Genomic DNA, 21,885 nt, shown 5'->3' on the forward strand with positions numbered 1-21,885 from the left:
TTATTTTTACTACTGACAAAAAAATGCTAAAATGCTAAAAATGATCACTTTTAATCCCTTGATGCCTGAATTTATTTCCATCTATGACAAAAAAAAATCACTTTTTGTTTTTGCTTTCAAGTGGATCCTAAATTAAGGTAATTTTCGAACCAAAGTAGTTTGATGCATACTTGAATCAGTGAGCATCAAAGGGTTAACCCCCTCATGCCTGAATTTATTTACAATTATTTTAAAAAAAAAATGTTCCATTCAAGTTGATGCTGGAATTAACAGTATACGTTGCAAATTAGCGACACAAGGCATGAGGGGGTTCATTGGGTATTTCACAACATGGCTTCATTTTTTTATACAATAAGAGTGAAAATAGTAAGAAAAGTAATTCACTACCGAAAGGCATTTTAAATTAAACATTCTGTTTTACTTCTGAAATTTATATGTTTGCTTTTTTTTTTTGCTTACACTGCTTTTATATCCTCTTATATACAATTAACTTATTTCCTTGTTAACAGCTTCCTACCCCCCACGGTTTGGCCACAGTAACATTTTTCTTGCCATAATCACATACATTTGTTGTGTTAATCTAAAATGCTTCATCTTTTATATCACAGTTTTCCTGTGTAGCTTTTCTATTCAAATAAAATTAGTTAATAAAGAAAACAACATGGTATAGCTACAGCAAAAACACCCATTGCACAATAGCTGCTACACTCAATACAATTTAAAAGCTATTCTTGGTCCTGCTGACCCCCCACAGTCCCCAGTTGGTACATGCCACACTGCCATTGACTATTAATCCCGTCAACACACACATACAACCACACACACTGAGGTCTAAGCTGAACATCTCCTTATAACCCTACTTAGTGAGTCTGACAGAGCAGGAGAAAGTGTGTGTATGTGTCTGTTTGTGAGACACAGAGAGCCGGGCGAGATGAGAGTGTGAAGCAGCGAGAGGGAAAGCCTCGACAAAAAAAAAAGAAACAGCAAATCAGAGAAGAGGTTGAGGGGGGGAGAGTCAGCAAACACAGCAAAAAGGCAGAGGAGACGAAAGACGGGAGGGATAAGAGGAAGGGTCACGGGAGGGAGCAATACGTTTGATAGTCCGGTCTTCAAAGTGCAGAGATGCAATGACTAGATGACTCTTCACTCCACGCACCAGCATCCTGTCCTGGAGCCTTGACAGGAGGGGACAGAACAAGCCCGCCGTCCAAGGTAAACAATCTTCAACCAGAACCACATCACTGGATGATGTCGTCTGCCGGGTCGACGAACCACAACAAACGTCTGGCATGTAAGTAGCTGAAAGTGTAAGTCAGGAGCTGAAAACTGAGAGTTCATCTAACAACATACAACTTTATGTTAGTTTGCGGGCCAAATGGATCAGTCCTATAAATCAGATGCTAATATTTCCCGTGTTACTGTTTAAAAATGCTGATTTTTTTTATTACAACTTGCATTTGCTCTCTGACTTGTGTTGAATTTAGCTCACAGGGAGATGGCTGTTATGTAAAAACTGAATCCATTTGTTTCACTGCTTTTTTTTTTTTTTACTCAAGTAAAAGTACATCCAGCTGATCCGTCCTCCTTCCTCTCTCATTAGGAGCCCAATTCAAAGTTCTCATTGTCTAAAACCAGAATCACAGCCACAGGCTATATGAGCTGCAGCAGATTAGCCTGAGCTCCCTAAATGAACCAACTCTGCTGATACAGCTGAGACTCAGACTCACAAAGCTGAAAGAAAAAGGTCTCCATGTGAGCAAAAACATTTGGAGCTGCTTTCATTATGACTAAACAGATTACCTCGCAGGTCTGCTGATCAAGTATCAGGAGAATACGCTGCTGTTTCCCACTGCGACCTGCTGCCTCAGTGAAACGCCGTGTGTGGTACGAGTCTTGATGTACACAGAGACAACCGTTTTGGTTGGCCTAAAAGGGGATCTATAGGTCATCTCTGTTCACACCTCCTTGGGGATGTTACTAAAAATCTGATCATACAGTCGCAGAGCCAGCTTTAGGATTACAGGAGCTCCCAGATGTGACGAGATTAACCTAAAGCACGTGGACCTAAAGAGGCAAAACAAAAACATCTAAATGGTGAACATGATCCAGCAAAGAAATGCGTTCAGATCCTTCGCTCCAGCCTTCAGGTCCCTGCAGTATGACGTCGGCTAACATGCTGGCGATGCTGGTTGGTGTAGAAAGAGGCGAGACATGATAAATGGTCGGTATTGATTTATTTCCTTTATGGTTTAGTGTGAGAGAGGGGAGGGGGAGCGGGGAGGCACGCTGGGGGGAGGTGACAATCGTGGTGCAGTGATCTCACTCATAAATGATTTATGTTTGATGGACTGTTGTGGCTACAAGGCGAGCAGAAAAAGAGCATTTGGCTTAATAAAATAACGGTAGCAATAATTCCTTAAAATGATGCGGCTGTCCACTGCTGAGATCCTTCACACCCGAGTCAAGTCCTCTGGGGAGGGGAGACTTGCCTTAAAGCACTCGAACACATCTCACATCTTTGTTCACTGAAAACAGAACGAGGGTCATGGGACTTCTTTCCACTTGAAACATGTGAACCGCCAAAGCATGTGACTTCAGGGATTAATGGGAACATTTGTTTCTTTCAGCATGAGATAAAAATATTCCCACAAACAACCCAAAAGGACAAGTATCCATTTAAAATATCTATTCACTTGAATGAAATGCTTAATTTTTTAAAGGATGAGTGAATTCATAAAGACCAAAGATCTGGACTGTGCAGAAAACAGGAAAATCATGTGCTTCTGCTAAATTGTGATCCCTGGCACTTGGACTTCCACCCCCACTCCCTCTCATTTTAGTAATTTAGATCATTAAATCCGTGTGTAGCAAAGTGTAGAACCGCAGTCTAGACGAAAGGCTTTACACCTGTTCAACACCATCAAATATGCATAATGTCCTGCCTTTAAAGAGTGGGATGCTCATCTGAGCCAAGCAGATGCACTAAAACCCGGATCAGTGACTCTACATTTACTTAATACAAGCAACAACAGGAGCCAGGATTTTGTTGCATAACCCTCGTTTTATCCGCTCTTTCTCTCCATTCTCATTTCTTAACAGCACTCGCAGTCGATGCAAACATCTTGCACGTATTTCAATAAATAACAACCAAGCGAGAGAGGAAAGTCATGCTGCACAGAAGAGCAGACAGAGGTATTGACGGGTGTGCACTTGCAGTATCGTGGGATTATGTAAGAGTGGCTCTGAAGTAATAATGGTTGAGTGAGGGCTGAGATAGCACAAGCATGGCTGGGTAAGAGGCACAAGCTCTGATTTCAAGTGACAATAGGATTAAAAAAAAGAGTCAAAACTTTGAAGTTTGTCTATAAGTAGTAGGGATATAAAGATTCATTTTAAAAATGATTCGATTCATATCATAACTTGGGGTTTCTGATATGATTCATGGTATATATTGGTTCATTTCCGATCTGATTTACTGACCTAAAATCGATCCAGCACATTTTTAGCCACAGATTCTACCAGTGGGAGTCAGAGATAAACGCCTGGGTACTGAACAGTGCAGGTTAAGTTTTCCGGATTGCTTGTATTTCTTGAAAAATAATCAAGTGTTAATTAAATACATAGATGTCGATTAATTGGCACAACCCTAGTAAGTTTTTTCTTTTATCCATCATATAAATTGATTAGAACATTTTAAGACAATAAAGCTTTAACTGTGATTGGAACATATGACGATCTTGACTTAAAAAACAGTATCATAAAAGTAATTCAGACACCATTCTCACCACTTACTTTTCTATTTTTCCCCCAAAACGGCGGGGAAATTCATCAAATTCACAAAGTGAAAATCTAATCAATATGAACATTTCACAACGTCTATTTATGAATCTACTGTGTTCTGTAGATGAAAATGTGTATAGGTTGTTAAAAAATTACATCTAAACTGTTTTTTTTGTAAAAATGGTTAAAATGCAATGCATCGTGGTCTGTATTTGCTTATGTAGTGAGTATCGTTGCACACTGGTTTTTTGCAAAGACTTCTGGGAAATTTTTGATTTTGGAATAGTAGATTTCAACAGCACTACTAAATGGTAAGCGCACTAAATAGTACACTATATAGTGAGTAGTGAAGGAATTTGGACAAAGCCTTTGTCTTTTTCTAAGCCATTTATTGCTGTACACGTTATTGTACCCAATGTCATGATTTAAAGTAAGGAGAAAAGGAGAACTTGATTAGCTAAACAGCCGTGAGAAGAACACTGGTGGCTGATAACATTTGTCAGAAGCTAGGAATTCTCCCGTGGAATGCCCCCACAGAAGCTGCTAGCAGCACAGCCTTTACCAATTTGCATACGGAGCTCCTTAGTATTCCACTGTGCAGGAAGGAGGGAAACTCAGAGGTTATCTTGTTGAGTCAGTCTCCTACAAACACGTCTTTTACCCACGCAGAAGCAATGAGGACATGCAGCTGAGCCTGCGTGTGGGCTCAGCGTGTCCAGTGGTCATGTCATCTTGAGTAATGCAGCATGAGTTTTAGATTACTAGACAAAGAGAGCGAAGGCTAGAAAGAGTCATGCAGAGGGAGAGAGCAAGACCTTCACAGGGCTTACAGGCAAAGGTTTTACATAAGCTGTGCAGTCCCATCATCATCAAGCCTTGTCTATGCAGTTACATCCTTTAGTAAAGGCTTTATTTGGATCAAGCTTCCCACTGCTGCAGAAATGATAAGTCAACAATGATCGCGGAAAGTTGTCAGTGAGGTGACTAAAGCTTCTGCGAGTTTCTGTTTGAAATCTTTTGAGTTTAAGCTAATAGGACTAAATTACAACATTCCTGTGTTGATGTCTTGTTGGATCAAAGTATGTGTCAGATGATGAAGGCAGAGAAGAATGTATCTAGGAAAGATCTAAAGCCTTAGTCATGTGCACCCATACAAGAGTTGACTGGTATGGGTTGTCCAGACCAGTGGCGGGTCATAGAGAAGAGCTGGTGCATGCTAAAGGGGGCACAGGTGTGTCTTGCACTTCACCTGTGGCTTAAAGGATGTCGTTGAAAATGTAATATGTGATTGTCGTGCATGTGGTAAATGCATTGGGAAGTATTAGCAAGGTTTATGTAAGTTGCATGCACATATGACCTACGGAAGATACTGTCGTATGGCTTTATTCAAAGTATTCATTGGTTCCCAAATATTAGTATTCATTGGTTCCCAAATGTAGGGGATTCATCCAATCCTGCACACAGGAAAAATAAATGGTTACCTCATAAAATCCAAATTTAAGATGCTCAACCACTCAGCCATGCTGCGTTTAGTGCGTAAGGGAGATTAGTTCACGTCTGTCAATCTCTAGGACACCTGTTTCCATGTCCCAATGTGTCCTCCTCACAGGAAATGTCTGAGGTTTGCTTGTACTAACCCTTTAACACTGGAGATGTCGCCGGCGACACCTAAATGACATAGGCTCTTTGACATCCTACAGCATAACTCTTCGACTATTCACGCGATCAATGGGAATTCAGCTGATTCTTGATTCTTTGATTCTTCATTGGTTTCATACTGATATGCAAAACAGTACTAACGTAAAGTGATGCATTATGGCATCAAACCGCTTTTCTCTCTGTTTTAGAATCCGTCGGAATTATAGTTGATAAGTTATAGTAGTCAAAAAAGTGTCAACACTAGAACCAAAGTGTTTAAAGAACCACTACAATGAAAATTGTGTTTTTTTTTTGTTTGTTTTGTTTTTACATGTTCTTGCAGAATTTTTCTGCTAAGACTGAGGTGGCTCCTTTAAGCACTCTCCAAAGAAGAAGCAAAAAGAAGACACAAAATCTTAGAGGTGTTGACTCAACACCTGGTCTATGTAGGGTTTATAATAACTTCAACCCAAAGAAAAAGTGAACTCTCAGGGGGAAAAGATTGCCTTCTTAGGGCTAGAACTGTACTCAGTGTCTCACACAGCACACTTTTCAGCAGAAAGGTTGAAGCCATTAAGGACTTGTCTTGCATATTTTTGCTTGAGCAAATGTGTCACCTTCAGGCTGTGTCTGTGACTAGTCAGACGAGGCTGCATGTACATGAGAATCTTCATGTGGTGGGTGTGCTCCTGCCTTGGCAGTCAGAACTTTCTGGTGCAACGGATCCCGTTAGGCACCACTTTGTTGCAGAAATTGATCAAAGCAGTATGTGACCCTCTTTGGTTGGGGGGCATGCACACTGGCTATTATGACAGTTCTTTCTAGAAGAATCTTTGGAAGATCCACATTAAATATCTGGAATTTTTGGCTGACTTTCTTGCTGTAAAACATGACTTCCTGTTACTGGTCAGACATCACATGTCGATGAGAACCAACAATACTACAACGATGGCATATATCAACTGCCAAGGTGGGTTGCAGTCCTGTCAGTTGAACATGTTAGCCTGTGACCTTATTCTGTAGACCGACATGGCTTTTTTCCTTCAGAGTACCACACATTCACATTCAGAGTGTGCTTGAATGTGGGGGATCGTCTTCTTTCTTGTCCAAATCCAGGCCTCAAGGGCCAGTGTCCTTCATGGTTTCCAACCAACCTGCCACTGAAGCTCCTTCTTGGCTAAACACACCTGGTCTAGGTATTCAACAGTAGGTGAGACAGGGTTTCTAGAAAACCAGCTGGAGGCTGGCCCTTGAGGCCTGGATTTGGACACCTCTGCTCTAGAGACTGGACATTGCATACAGTGGACAGACCAGGACGTCTACATTCTGGTTGTTATGCAATGGCTGGCAAATATTTTTCAACTAATTTGTGACTTTCTTGGCAGCTTTCACTGGACAGAGACACATCCCAAGCAGAGGATTCAATATTTCATCCATATCCTAAACAACAGACTCCATGAACTTTGCCCCAAAAGTGGTATAATCTGAACATGACGGGGTTACCTCAGAATGTGGTTAGCACAATTCCGAGTGCCAGGCCACCCTCCACTACTTTATGACAGCTTATGGAGGGTGTTTGAAGTGTGGTGCTACCAGAAGGAAAATGTTCTATTTCTGCATTCGGTAGATGCTGTTTTGTCTTTTTTTCAGGAACAAACATAAAGCCTTTTCAACCATCAAAGTAGCAGCCATCTCCAAATGTCATGTTAGATTTGAGGGAAAACCGGCTAGACAACATCCTCTGATCTGACATTTTATGAAAGGGCTGACAGACTTCTGCCTGTTTATTGGTCCGTGGTTCCATGTGACTTAGCAGTGAGGCTCACCGTACTTTTGAGTCCATGAATGTTGTTGACCTCTTACAAGCTAGTCATTGAAGGCAGTTTTATTTCTGGCTTTATTCACACACTCAGTGCATCCCTCATGTACTCTGTTTGCAGATTACTTTGAATCCCACCCCACCTTTTATGTCAAAAAGTGATGGGCTCTTTCTCTCCCATTGTCTGTTTTGTTCTCTTCATCTGATGATAGGGATACTGTGTCCATTGTATGTTCTATGGATATACATTAACGGAACTCAGGAGTTGGGTAAACCAATCACAAAATACAGACTCTTTTAATGGACTGTGGAAGAAATGATGCTTTCTTATACCAGTTGTGGTTGTAAGGCCGCCGTTGGTTTGCGAGGTTACTCTACCAGGAATGTAACTATCTTCTTGGCTCTGACAAGACATTTGTGTGGTAATTGTATCTGTTTCATATCTTAGACATCTCTTCTCCCGATATGAGCCTCTGGGGTTTCAGATGATCAGAGGGGAAGTTCCTGATTATTGGTGGTTGCTTGAGACACGCTTGTCTGGCAAAACTGGAGTCTCCATATCTCATTGTAAAACATTAAATAATGCTAAGATTGAGAACTTTGGGTTACTTGGGTAAGCCTGGTATTCTAGCATGAGTGAGATGTCTCACCAGACAGCACTTCTTGCTGGGGCAAAACAATAAAAGGGGCTTATCTTGAATGACGATGTGCTGTATCCTATACTTAAAGAAAGAGGTGATGCCAGTGCTTCTGAGGAATACACAGAGAGTGTAGTATCTCACAGAGAGACATCTCGCTCATGCTACTCAAAGACCTGGAGTTATACAAGAAACAAAGTTGCAACATGTCAATAACATATAGTATTCATTGACTGCAGTCATACAGGAATGTCTGGGAACTAGTTTTACATTATAAGAAAGTACATTTTACATCATAGAAGCTGCTGAAATACATTGGAGTGAGTTTGAATGGCAGCCTTAATGATTGTTAGTGGGTGACCACGGACCTGGACGCACACCCAAGAAGACTGGATATGACTTTGCAGTTGAGTGACAACAACAAAAATGAAAACTGCCAGCAAAAAGTTAGACTGTGTAAGTTGGATACATCATTTAACACATGCTTGTTATACAGAGCACATACTCTTCAGCATGAATGCATCGACACAGGTTTAATGTATGAAAAGAGTTTAAAATAGACACACGTCACACTAAAGCGAGGGTGACATGAACTGGAGTGTCAGCTTGAGAAGCTTCAGGGAAAGAGCTGCTGTTTGCTGAAAAGGATGAGACATGATTGCACAACCACAGCCTGTCGACTTGGCAGAATTTCGCGTTTGACGAAGACCCTATTGCAGCGACAGATGCACCCTCATTTTAAAAAAAAATTCAAAACTTCTATGCTGGAGCGTTGACATTGAAGCAAAAATGAAAATTTGAAGTTGTTTTTTGCAAACGTAGAGTAGAAAAAATATCCTCTTCTAACAGTTATGATAGTGAACACTGGAGGTCAGGCTTTTACCTTTTTTGTGGAAAGCAGAATAAGAGAAAAAAAGACTAAATTGTTTCCAGGTTTTTAGGGCAGTTCACAAATATTAAAGAATTTTGTGACTAAGTGGAGGTTCATGAAGTGGGATTTACTGGAGTATTTTTTTAAATCAGCTTCTTTTTATTTTCACACCTGACCCTTGAAACACACCTAGATGATTAACACACAACTGAACCCTTCAGCAAACACTATGGAGGATAAACAAACTTGTTTTAGGAATCATAAATTCTCACAACTTTAAAATGTCGGTTGTCAGGTTACCGCAGGGAAGCTGCTTCAGGCAACAACAAACTTTTTTATCCTTTAATCCTTTAGTAAGTCAGTGCTCTTTCACTCAAGGGTTTAAAGAAAGATAAAGAAAACACAGACATAAAGACAGAAGGAAAAAAAGGCAAAGTTATGTGTAACTGAATCCCTTCTTTAAGCAGTGTTGAAAAGGTCAAAGCTCTCTTACATCACCAAGGAATATACTGTTTCATAAAACATTTTCTGTATTTAAAAGACACAACTTAATTTTTTATTTTTTTTTTGTGCTAATTTTCTGCTCAGCTGAGACAGACATCTCTCAGAGAGTGCTCGACAAAGAAACTGCTCAGCATTTCAAGCTAAAGGAGAGGCAGCGCTTCTTCGAGGAAGTCTACCAACATGACGTGGAAAACTACCTGCCCTCCACACACCTGCAGATCGACTGCAGGAAACGTGAGTCTATCTCTGTCTCTGACAGAATGCTGTCACAAAAGGTGTGAAAAAACACTTTCTTATCTTGTGGGTTTTAAAACAGTGCACAGCATCAGATAAATGAGTTGTTACTTTGTAGTTGATGGTAATTAAACTGGGTGTGATTGTGTTGCAAATGCTGTTTTACTGCAGCCCCCATGGGGAGCATCTCATCCATGGAGGTGAACGTTGATGTTCTGGAGCAGATGGATTTGATGGACATTTCTGATCAGGAGGCTCTAGATGTGTTCCTCAACTCAGGATCAGAAGAAGGACCGCTGGCCTCTCCCGGACTAGGTATACGGTCACATATGAATGCTTACAGTTATTTCAAGCCTCCATCCTCCATTCCTGAATTAGACCTAAAGCAAGAATCAACAAATTTGGCAGTTCCTCCAAAGACCACTAGAGGCCAGTTTCAAATGATTTTAGATAAAACTTTAAATTTAAACCCATTACATATAAATCTATTTTAATCCTTTTTTATGATGGTTCTTTGTGTTTTATTTACTATCCAATACAACTCTGAGTGCATATTTACGGGTGTGTGACTCTTAGATTGACAGGTGGGTGGACCAATACGATTTTAAACAATACTTTTACTCACCCATCATAATTTTAGTCACGTCAGGCTTCATTTTCACTGTGCTGATTACAATGCATGAGATTACATATATGAGAGCACACATCATCACGTTTTACTTGTTGAAAATATTTGTCATCATAAATCACCTTTTTTTCATATTTACTGTTCTATGTTTGGAATTATGTTCAAGAATATCCATCAACATGAATGTGGCTTAACTCAAACAAGCTAAATTTGATCCAGAGAGATTATTCTCACTGTAGAATAAAAAAAACTTCTGTATTTTTTACATTTATAGAACACAATTCTTTATTGATTTAGAACTAAAAAAAATTCATTTTTTTCCTACAATTTATCCATGTAAGATTGAAGTAAATTGATATTACCGGCAGGGAATATCTGGAATTTGATTAACGGAAAAGATGATCCACTTCTACACAAGAAGTGATCCAGAAAAAGCTGGTTGTTAAAGCTTAGGTTTATTGAAGGATCAAATCCTGAGAGTCAGCTTAACACTAAACTGGTTTCTCAAGTATATCAAAGAAAGGATAGCGTGTTTTGCTGCAGTCTGCCTCTCTCCTTTTGTTAAAACCAGTTGCTTTTATCCCTTTGAATTGTTTTTTATACAGGACTGCACAATCCAGATACGCAGAGTTGTGTTTCTCTTTTGTTGACAACATAGTGAATAAAAGCATTTTGAGGAGACGCACAAACATGTAATTAAGGGCTGGTGACCTTCGGCAAGAAGAAGGGAAATATTTCAGGTGTGGCCCTGAATTTGGCAAGCAGACAGTATCTCCACTTTTGGAACAAGGCAACAATAGAAGGTGATGATGGGTCTTGTCATTAACTTAGGCTCTGTCACCTAAGAAACTCCCACTGCTGCAAGTCATAACCAAGTTTAGTTTTAAAACCACTTTTCAGCTCAAATGATCAAAACATCATTGCATTGAAGGGTTTTTCCCACATTATGATGAAATTTTTCATGCTGAGTTTAGTCCAGTAACAAGAAGGAAGTGAGTTCTGATAAAACATATGAGTAAGTTATGTTGTTTTTATGGGAATTGCCGTTTGAGTGAATTCTTGTGTAATGGAAAATGGTTGAAATTGGTAAAGTAAATGTGATGAATATCCTTGCGTGTCTCCAGTTCATCTCCGCACTCTTTATTTGGAGGTTTACCTTTTTTTTTTCTCAGAAATCTTGTACTGTACTAGGATAAACTCAACCCTTAAACACCAGAGCTCAGTTGTTTATGTTTCTTTGATTACTGAATGTTTGAATACTTTATGATTTAGAATTGGATTTAGGACTGAATAATCCTGTAGCATTTAATCCAGTGTCAAGTGAACATGTTGACACATATTCACATTATAAACCAGATTATACACCGTTGAACTTTAAAAATATCCTTTTTGTTCAAACTTTTATCCTGTTTGTTAAACCAGAAATACTTTTAGCTGGAAAGATAGGTTTCAATAATTAATATCATCTGCATTTTTTTATTTTTTTAAAGATTGTTGTTACTTTTGAAAATACGATTTAAAATGTTATTAATCAAAAAAATCAAAAATGTTAAAACATTTAGGGAGACATTATTTCTACACATTGAAATGACAAGCTACTCCCTAAAATGATTTATCATTTACTGGTGACTGACAGCACCTACATCAATACAATTGTTCAAGAAAGATTTCGTCATTTCAGAAAAAAAAAAAAAACTCTCATGAAGTCTCAGGTTAAGAGTTGATGGAAAATTGCCCAAAACTTGCTCTGTTTGATCGTTCCTTGCCGGAGGTGATCAGCCTAAGTTGCACCAGAGAGGGCAATTAAGTTGATTCTGTTCCAAAATTCTTCATGTAACACGCCTCTATCAGGCTTGTATCTCCTACTGGGATGGAGCAGTGGATTAACAGAGAAAAATAAGTTTCATGGCTGACAATTCAAGAGTATGGCTCACTAGAAAAGAGTCTGTCCTGAGACTTGTTGGGTCGTGGATTTTAAAAGTTTGAGCCCCATACATTCCTGATTGGCACTAAGCCTCATGGGAAGGATTGGGGTGTTTAAATCACCAAATGGTTCTTTCATGGGATGACCCAATAAGCTATTCGCACAATGTGATAGCTAAAGGAACATGTAGGCACAGCTGTCTGCTGTGAGAGGTAAAAATCCTTAAACGGTTTGTGTCAACTAAATTCACTTAGAGTTTTTTAACATATATTGACTGGGGGGTAATTAGACAAGGTGAAGAATTTGTTGTGCGAGCTTCAAAGAAGGCAGCTAAAAGGTAAAGATTTTTAGTTTTGTGAAAGAATTATGAGACTGTTTGATTTTCTTACAAAAATAAATCAGTGTAGAAATTCGTTTTACTTTTTAAAAACCAAAGTAAATTGTTCTAATTTAACTCATTTTGATTTTTTAGGATAATACAATATTTTTTGTTTTTTGAGTTTGTAATATCATTTGATTTTTAATTACATGCAATAATAAAATGATTGATTGTCATTAAAAAAATCAAATATTTTCCACCATCTAGACATTTTTAAAAATGATTTCCTAATTTCTATTTGATGTTGATTGAGCTAAAATCAAGCAACCCAAATAGCATCCAACTTAAAAATACCAAAATATCCCACTTCTCTTTATCTGACTTCTGCTTACAGAGGATGAAGATGATGAAGACGAAGAGGATGAGGAGGCAGAGGTGGTCTACAGAGAGCGTGCATCTCTGCAGCGACAAAGCGAAATCTACCGCAGCTCCCAATCACGCATTTCTTCCACATCGTCCGGCTCCAGCGACACCAGCGCCGGTGGAGCCGACACTCCTGTCATCCAGTCGGATGACGAGGAAGTGCATGCTGACACTCTGTTGCTGACCACCGTTCCTCAGTTGAGGGACGAGGAGTCAGAGGAGGAGGAGGAAGAGGAGGTGAAAACAAGTCTTCCAACTGACCCTCTGAGAGACTGACTTTTATCTATTATCTTTCTTTGTCTTTTGTGTGTACATTTCTTTCTTATGGACCAAAAACTCCAGCATGATTGGGCCCCACTGTGATCTTCTGTGCGAACATGCCCTGTTCTTCTGTTAGCTTTACAAAACTATGTGGCAATTCAAAAGTCAATGCCAAAAAAACCACTCAATGTGAATCATTCCGCTCACCTGCAACAACACGTTCAGCTCCACTTTTATTTCTTCTCTTGCCTGAGGGAAAACCTTCCTCCTCGCTCCACACATTTCTTTGGAAATCACACGAAACACAAAAATGAGCGTAAGTCACTGAATTAAAAAAAAATAACAAAAAAGTTTGAACAAATTCCTAAAAAAAACACACATCTTAGAATTTATTGCTGTGTCTAAAAACTTGTACAGTTTTGTTACATGTACTTCATGATGTCCTGATGAATCTAATAAGAATACAAGTATATGTAATGCATTTTTGGAGGGGGACTAAACCACCTTAAAGGTCGCAAATATACCATGAAACTAAGAAAAATGATCATGAATCAAAAGGATCAATACCCAGACTTTTGTTCAACATCATTTAAAGAAGGTAAAATAATGAAATCTGGAATCTGGAAAGAAATGGTGGTGCCCCTTGAAAAAACTATGAAATCAGACTACGAAAAATGAAATCAGGCTCTTCAGCATCATTATCAGCATCGCGTGAGTCTACATTTGCATTAAGTCAAATATAAAGGATGGAGAGAGTGGAAAAAGGATAATTAAAAATGAGCATGTCAAAAAAAAAAGTTCTAAGCATCTTGATGTTCCTTTGCACTTAAACATACTAAATAGTGAATGGTATATATACTTATATAGCACTTCTTAGAAGGACTAAAGCGCTTTACACTCACAGTCCCATACACACACTGATGGCAGCTCTGCTGTAGAACACTGGTGCCAATCTTTAACAACCAGGAGCAGTGTGGGTTCAGTGTCTTGCCCAAGGACACTATGACACATAGGCACGTAAGACAGGAACTGAACCAACACTCTTCCAATCAGAGGTCGACCACTCTACCTCTGAACCGTTGCCGCCTTACTTACAAGACACCCTGAACTGGGTCTGCAAATTGAAAAATTGATGAATTAGAGAGTATTTAGCTTTAGTTACATTACACAAATGTACAAAACTTTATTGAAATGATAGAAATCTCAAAAAACCCCAGTTTCGCAATTACACCATTTCCATTAAATCAGAATTATGCAAATGAACACAAAACGACACGATAGATCATTCAAAAATGTGGCAACGCATCTGAACAATATTTTGATTTACAGCCGATACATTCCGATTTCTGCCAAGGCAGTAGCGCTCATCATCCATCAATGGAGACGTTGGCGTCTTATTCAAGTCATGGAGCGGCAAGCTCCTTACACGTCAGAGCGGCTATGGATGAGGTGATTTGGGGAAATCGTGGCTGATGATTTTACACAGGAACTGTGGGTCCAACAATTCTACATGACACGCTCAACTTTTGATGAGCTGTGTGATCCTATGGGATCTTATGTGGCACTGCACAGCTAATTGTGGTATCAGGTTATTGGTGATGTGACTCATTTAATTTAAAATAAGAGTTTGCATTGCAGTTTAGCAAAATGTGTCAACTTTGATTTGCCTCAAAAACAACCTCCTCCAAACCCCAAAACTGGATTATTTTTGATAAATGCCAGTTTTTTTTCCCGAAATTGTTGTGTTTCCATTATTTTTTTGTCAATAGTCAATGGAAATGCAGCCGGTAACTGTTGACAAATGATACAATGTTTTTTTAAATATCTCCAAGTACATTAGTGTCTGACTAAGATGCCGTTAGAGTTAGTCCAGGAAGAGGATAAACAGACAACGAAGCGTCTGGAGAATGTTCTATGGACAGAGGACACAAAGGTGGAGCTTACCAGAGGGAACGTCATCTTTAAAACACAGCAGCTTTATAAGCAAAGAAGAAAGAAAAAAATGAAGAGCAACAAGAAAAGAACAATGTTGTTACTGTTAAACATAGAGGAAGCTCATTTGTGTTCCAAGGCTGCTTTGCTGCCTCTGGCACAGGGCATCTTCATTAAATCTCAAGACTTAAATGGTGTTCTGCTAAACATGTGGTGTACTGCCAAGAATCAGAGAGCTTCGCCAAAAGTCGCTGGTCATGGGTCAACGTGACAATGAGCCGAAACACATCCAAGAATGGCAAAGACCAAAACAGTTGATTAGCCTGAAGTAGCCTCCTATAAGGATTTGATCTACAGAAACTAAAATATGCCGTGCAGAGATGGCACTTGACAAACACGTGACAATTAGAGCTGTTTGCCCACAAGGTGTGGCTCAACATACCTGTTCAGAGATGCAGACATTAAACAGGTAAACACGTGGTTTGATTTCAATAATTGGCCACATAATTATCCATTTTAATTGCCAATAGTTTTCTTGTTTTGGATGTAACAGAATAAGTATAGAAATGAACATTGAAATCTGTCATATTGAGGGAATGAAATCCTTTTTTTCTTCCACTTCATTGAGATTTTGTGAAAAGTAGGTAACGTACTTTTGTATGCCACGGATCTCTGTTCTTAGCAGACAATTGCGAGGGTTGTACCTTTGAGACTGCCAGCACAGCTTAAAGTTAATATGCAAATTCATACTTGTAGCATGAAGAGACATAACAGCCAGAAAACCGGTTGGGCAAGTGTAGAACATCGGGAGAAACTCGATGACACACTTTATCTCAATAAAAAAAGAGGCTACACTCTCACAATTGAGGTTTAAAACTTTAGTAGGAGGGTGAGTGGAACTAAACGCAGCTCGGTGGCCTTGAGGTAGAGTGTCCGCCCTGAGACTGGAAGGTCATGAGTTCAAATTTATAGAGGAGTCATAGTAAAGACTCTGAAAATGCAACCAAGTATCTCCCTCAACATTAGGAGATTGGATTGGGGGTACAACCATCAATTTTTTTACAGAGTACAGCTGTGTCTGCTGCTCACCACTCCCTTAGGGTTTGTGTCAAATGCAGAGAACAAACAACAAATGGGACTTTAACTTTCACTGATCACAGTTTTCTCAAGGAAACAATATCGTCGGTACTGGATTCTTAGCATTTCTCTGAAGACTTGCTGGTCTTGTCCATCATTTGTTTGTAAAATGTTACAGTATAGAATCAAAGCTAGGAGAAAGACTAACTGCAAGTAAATCAAAAGGCCATTTTAAGCTCAGTAAGACAGTAATATCTCAGTAATATCTCTTCCAGGAGGATTAACATCACCATCGTGCCCCTATAAGCAAGACCCTTTACATGAACTTCTCCATTGGAGTTTTTCAGTCAGTTGGTGGTTGAATGCATAAAAACAGGTGTTCTTGGTTCCATGAACTATTTTTGAAAAGTCAAGATGACATTGATAAGAAACATATTATATGACCTCCTCTATTGTTTCCAGTCGAGTAAAACCTCTTGCTAGAACCTGACATCTTTACAAGTAGCAGCTCTAGAGGTTAAACGACAAGTGTTGTCTGACATATTTGCTCAAGGTGCAAAAATGCCTAAAAATAAACATTAATGCTTCAAACTGGCTGCCTTTCTTTCAAGAGGTCAGCACTCTCACCGAAGTCAGAGTTCAGGTGTGCTGAGTGAAGGGGGTTTAGGACTTCAGAATCCAAGTTTTAGACTGAATTTGGAGGCAAGGCATTAATGGTTTTATTTTTTACTTCTCTTACATAAAGAATTTCCAATCATCTGTAATATGCATGCCTATAGGCTCCTATTAACATGACTTTGAATCTTTCAGGTAACAGATCTTACCATCATGTGGAATTCAAGGTGAAAGCTATAAGTGTAATATTTATGAGAAAAGTGGATGACTCACAGGTACTGATATTATGACTACAAACAGCCTGTCTAAGATCCATGTCAGTGTGTAAAGGTGTAACACTACAACCATAAATGCTCCTGAACACTTTTAGTATGTTTATGTACTTATTTGCATAAAACTTTATCAACGCAAAAGTTGGAATACACACAGCACAGTAAGAATGTGTGGAATGAGTTGCTGGTCTTGAGGCTTTTTTTTTTCTGGTGGTCTCACAGCTGAGGTTAAAGGGTAGTTAAACCCAGTCTTAAAAACTGTTAACGTGTACACACTTGTTATCCCATTTGACTACATTTTCAAACCAAACACAGCTCTGCTCTGCTCTGAGGTTTCCTGCTCCACTCGTTTTACAAGTTTGGTTCCACTCACATTTGTCTGCCTTTTCCTTGATAGGGCCACAGCATGTTAGCTGACCATAAAAACTAAACTTTAGTCATAAGAAAAATTAACAAAACATCTGTTATGTTGTCATAACTGGTGACTTTCTTCTTTGAAAGATGAAAAAACTTAAGTTATGTGAAAGATGATCAGCATAGTACAAGTAGCACATAGCTCCTCATCTCAGTGGTCCTCACCTTTTTGTGTAGAGTTTGCAAGTTCCCTCTGTGCGTGTGTGGGTTTACTCCAAGGTCCCCGGCTTCCTCCAAAAATTAGGCTTCATAGGTTAATTGGTTACTCTAAATTGCCCCTCGGTGTGAATGCAAGCGTCTATGGGTGTGTGATTGAGGCCCAGTCACAGGTGACCTATCCAGGGTGAACACTACCTTTGTCCAGAAGTGGCCAGGATAGGCTTCATGACCCCAAAAGGGGCAAAATGGTTTATAAAATAGATGGATGGTTTTTGAATAAATTATAAATTATTATTTTAGTTGGTTTTCCTAATAACTGGTTAATATTTAAAAGTTCTGAAGTATATTAAAAAAAAAATCAAGGCTAACTATTTTCATAAACTTTTGACTGTTATTTTAAATTGGTCTTGTTTGAGACATTCGAGAAAAAATAGAAATAAAGAATTTGTTTGCTTGCACCTTTTTCTTTTTTGAGTACTTTGTGGGAGTGGAGGAACAGATGTTTAAGCCCGTAGGATGTCCAGGGAGACTCTTGTCCTTCAAACAAGCCCAAGTCCACCACTTCCTTCTGTGATCCTAACTGCTCTTTCCAGACCTCCACCTTGGGAGCACTGATGAGGGTATGAACATAAGAAATACTCCTAGAACTATCATAAATATACAGTGGATTCATTTGGAAGTTCTTCATTTCAAACAGCAGAGACTGGAGTCTTAGGCAACCAAAGGCAAACCCTTTCTCTACTTGGCACATGGAATCCTTTCTTTAGAAGAATGTACAGAATTTGTGGTGGAGTGAAACTCTCACTAAAACAAGAGTTACTTATTTCAACTATGCAAGTCATGTTCCTGCCTGGTTTGAGGCAGGTCATGAAATTCATACTCCAGACAATTTTATAGGGTATGACTGAATGCCTTTCCAACGTCCTTAGAGGGTTTTACCAAGAATAAAGATATTACCTAGTGTTCCACAGCCAGGATTGAACCAGTGCTGAGGGGAAAGGTAGTGTCCTCTACCTGACCTGTAAATTTAACATAATAAAATATCATCACTCCAGCTCTCAGTAAACAGAGAATTGATGAACATTGTTCAAAACATGTCAGTCCTACAACACCCAGAGCCTTAAATAGCTCTGCATAGATGGTCCATCTCTAAGGGCCTTGATGCTGCAGAGTTTTAACCACCTCAGGTTGCCCAGTCTCCAAGTTCAGATGCCAAGCTTCCTCTGTGGATGGTAACGAGAAGACCTCCACGGTATCCCTACCGGTGCCGATGGCATTCCCAGTCCAGTAAAAACCGTCACCAGACCTGCACTGACACAGTGTGGGTGGAGCACAACCCTCGCCGCCTCAGGCGCCTTTCAGGCTTGTCAAGTTCAAGCTGATCGAAAGTTTTTTTCATGTTCTCACCAAACTCCTCTGACATTTAATATTCTGTTTTAGTGGCTTCTGTACATATGCAGGACACATCTGTGCTTGGTAGGTGCCTAATGCCTTTGTCACAACTGCCCTTTCGGGTGGATAAGGGCTTTCTTCAAATCTGTAGGAGGGGTTCTGCACAAGGTTTTAAGATTGTAGACAACCCATAGAGCCCATAAGGCATAAATGTTCAAGAACATTTTTCTACGGGCATGCTGCAGGTGACAAGTCATAAGAACACTTAAGTAACACAAAAGGGTAAGCATAGTGGTCCCTTATTTGTTACAGGTTATATGTTCTATAAATAACGCACAGTTGTTGAAATCTGCTAAGTGAGATTACAGATGCTGAAGGTTGTAAAACTCTCACTACACACACAATTTAATTTCTTGTTCAAAGTTAAAAACTTCTTAGAAAAATAAGTCAAATTTAATAAAATGAAAGCAAAGATCTGATCACGTTTGAAGATTTATGTAATTGTGTTTATTTATGTAACTGTATTCATGTAGCTGCACGTGCAGCGTCTCTGTACAGACGGCCCGGAAGAGATTGATTGACAAGATCAGCAGCCAATCAGAAAGCACAACACAATGCGCCGTTAAAAAAACACATAAAGCTGAAAAAAAATCCATTAAACACAAACCACAAAAGGTAAACCACAGTATAGCAAGAGAACACTGTAAGGTGGAAGTGGGTTAAACGCAAGCATGTCATGTAGATTTTTTTTAATCTTTTTTAATCCTTGTGCACTGCATTAGTGCTGTTTAAGTGAAAAGTATGCACTCCCTGCGTATCCCTTGTGGTTGTTAGACAATCAGAGAGTAGTTTGCCTGGGCATCCTACCAGCATCTAATGAGCACTTGCATATCTACAGCACACTCCGTGCATCCAGGATTGTGCAGGCCTTAGTAAGTAGCTAGTCCGTGCACCTCACTAATGACTTGAGCTGGAGTGTCAAACTCTAGACCTCGAGGACCGGCCTCTTGCTGGTGTTCTAGAAACCCTATTATAACCAATACTAATAACTAATAACCACTTCTGCTGCTGGTTACCTGTATTAGGTGTGTTTAGCCAATTAGGAGCTTTTTGTAGCAATTAGGGCCCTTTTCAGGATGCCTCATTGACTATGAATGAGAACCTCACCAAGTAAATGTGATGTCACCCATAGACATGGCTTACTTCTGGTTCTAACAAAATGAGGTCAATTTAGTTGCCCCCATTTATTTAATTTCGACGCCAACATATTGGAGCCAGACCACATCAATAAGCAATGATTGGTCTAAATATGTCTTTGATTCTATGGCAACTACTCTCATCAATCAGTAGTGGGATTGTTTGAAGTTTACAACACCATACCTGTTTAAAGCAGGCTTGAGATAATCTCTCAATCAGATGTTCTGTTTAAAAAAAAAGGATTATCAAAAACATGCTAAAGAATCGTATCACAGCAGGAACGTTTATTCTGACCGATATAATGACTGAGTAGTAGCCGTTTATTTCTCAATAGAAGTCTATAGGATTTTGTCTTCTTTGAGGAAGGAGGTTCTTCCTACTTGGAATGTATAGGGGAGGGGTCACTCACTCCAGTTCTCATATGCAGTCGATTTGATGCAGTCATTGCTCACCACACTCATATATAATACCGTTATCTCCTCCTTTGAACCATCCGTCCAGTTTCTATAAATTTGTTTTAATTCATATCATAGAAAAAAAATGTTTTCCAGTGACTGACATGAATACTTGCATCAGGAAACTATTAAGTCATGTTTTGAGAGTAATTATTGTCAGGCCTTTCAAGAATAAAAAAAAATAAAATGTTCGACATATTGTGACTTTAAATTGTCCTTCAAGCATGGTTGTTTGTCTCTGTGTTGCCCGGCATTGACTGATGAACTGTCCAGAGACTACCCAATGACTGTATGAGAGAGCTGGGCTGGGCAACCCCTCACCTTTTGGGTTCCAAACAGAAAGTACTCACTTGTTCCAGGAAGCTAAACTCCATTGACTTCTAGTGAGAAATAAACAGCAGTGAGTCCGTCAGAATAATCATTCTTGCTCTAAAACATTTTATTTTTAACATGTTCTTGCTAACGCTATTGACTAGTCTCTGCTCCGCCGTCTCCAACTAGTCAAAAATTCAGCTCCCCGTATTGTAACGGGAACCAGATCGTATCTTTCAGAGTTGTTTTTTTAAGATCTTATTTCTGTTTTTAAATGCTTGAATGGTCAGGCAAATCTTTATCTTTCAGGACTTTTGCATTTTTAATCAACCTTGTCAATCCGGGAGACCTGAAGATCAAATGCTTTTAGTGGTTCCAAAGACTCTGTTTGTGATTAGTGGGACACAGAGCCTTTTCAGTTGGAGCTTCCAGACTTTTGAATACTCTCCCTATTTGTCTGTGAAGTCTGCCAGATCCCTAAGTGGTTTTAAATCCCGTTGAAAAATTTATCTTTATACTCAGGCTTTTAACTCCACAGCTTATTGACATTTTCTGGTCCTAACATGGCGAAGTCAGTACAGTATAGTGGCAAAATGGCGACTGAACTGACATAATTTTGTTGGAACCAGGAGTAACTCTATATGGATAATGTCACACTCACTCAGTCCAGATCTCATTTACAGTCAATGAGTGTGCCATACTTTCACTCAACTGGGCTCCTGTGAGCCTGAACAGGGATATGCAGGTGGGAAAAATGGATGGATTTTATCTTTGTTTTTTACGGACTAACAGTTTTCAGGAAAAAATTCATACATACATAATTTTCAATGTTAATAATCCAACATCTTGCTGCATTCTCAGGTTTAAACATTTTAGTTAAACTTGTTTTTTGCAAAAAAAAAAAAAATACATTTAATCTTAAGATAGCCTGGGGCTGAATTAAAGAGGAGCACCTCAGCTGATTTTTCTGTCAAATCTGTTCTTTGAGAAACTTGAACAGCAGCTCTTGAGTTTCCATTGA

General features: G+C 39.2%; 1 protein-coding gene across 1 annotated transcript; it reads left to right on the top strand.

The window, feature by feature from the left end:
* Window positions 1–241: 241 nt before the first annotated feature.
* On the top strand, window positions 242–16,639 carry LOC112159684 (dysbindin). The gene is made up of 4 exons (XM_024293919.2): window positions 242–1,291; window positions 9,335–9,484; window positions 9,656–9,799; window positions 12,750–16,639. Exons 1-4 carry the CDS (start codon window positions 1,246–1,248, stop codon window positions 13,052–13,054), a joined length of 645 nt encoding a protein of 214 aa, XP_024149687.1. The 5' UTR covers window positions 242–1,245; the 3' UTR covers window positions 13,055–16,639.
* The last annotated feature ends 5,246 nt before the right edge of the window (window positions 16,640–21,885 follow it).

Source organism: Oryzias melastigma, linkage group LG7, assembly GCF_002922805.2.
Source record: "Oryzias melastigma strain HK-1 linkage group LG7, ASM292280v2, whole genome shotgun sequence".
Classification (NCBI taxonomy): Eukaryota; Metazoa; Chordata; class Actinopteri; order Beloniformes; family Adrianichthyidae; genus Oryzias; species Oryzias melastigma.

Excerpts from the sequence above, each read along its gene's own strand:
- LOC112159684 (XM_024293919.2), top strand. The coding sequence starts at position 1,246 with ATGATGTCGTCTGCCGGGTCGACGAACCACAACAAACGTCTGGCAT. Across the intron at positions 1,292-9,334 it reads CCACAACAAACGTCTGGCAT|CTGAGACAGACATCTCTCAG; the intron begins GTAAGTAGCTGA and ends TTTTCTGCTCAG. Across the intron at positions 9,800-12,749 it reads GCTGGCCTCTCCCGGACTAG|AGGATGAAGATGATGAAGAC; the intron begins GTATACGGTCAC and ends TTCTGCTTACAG.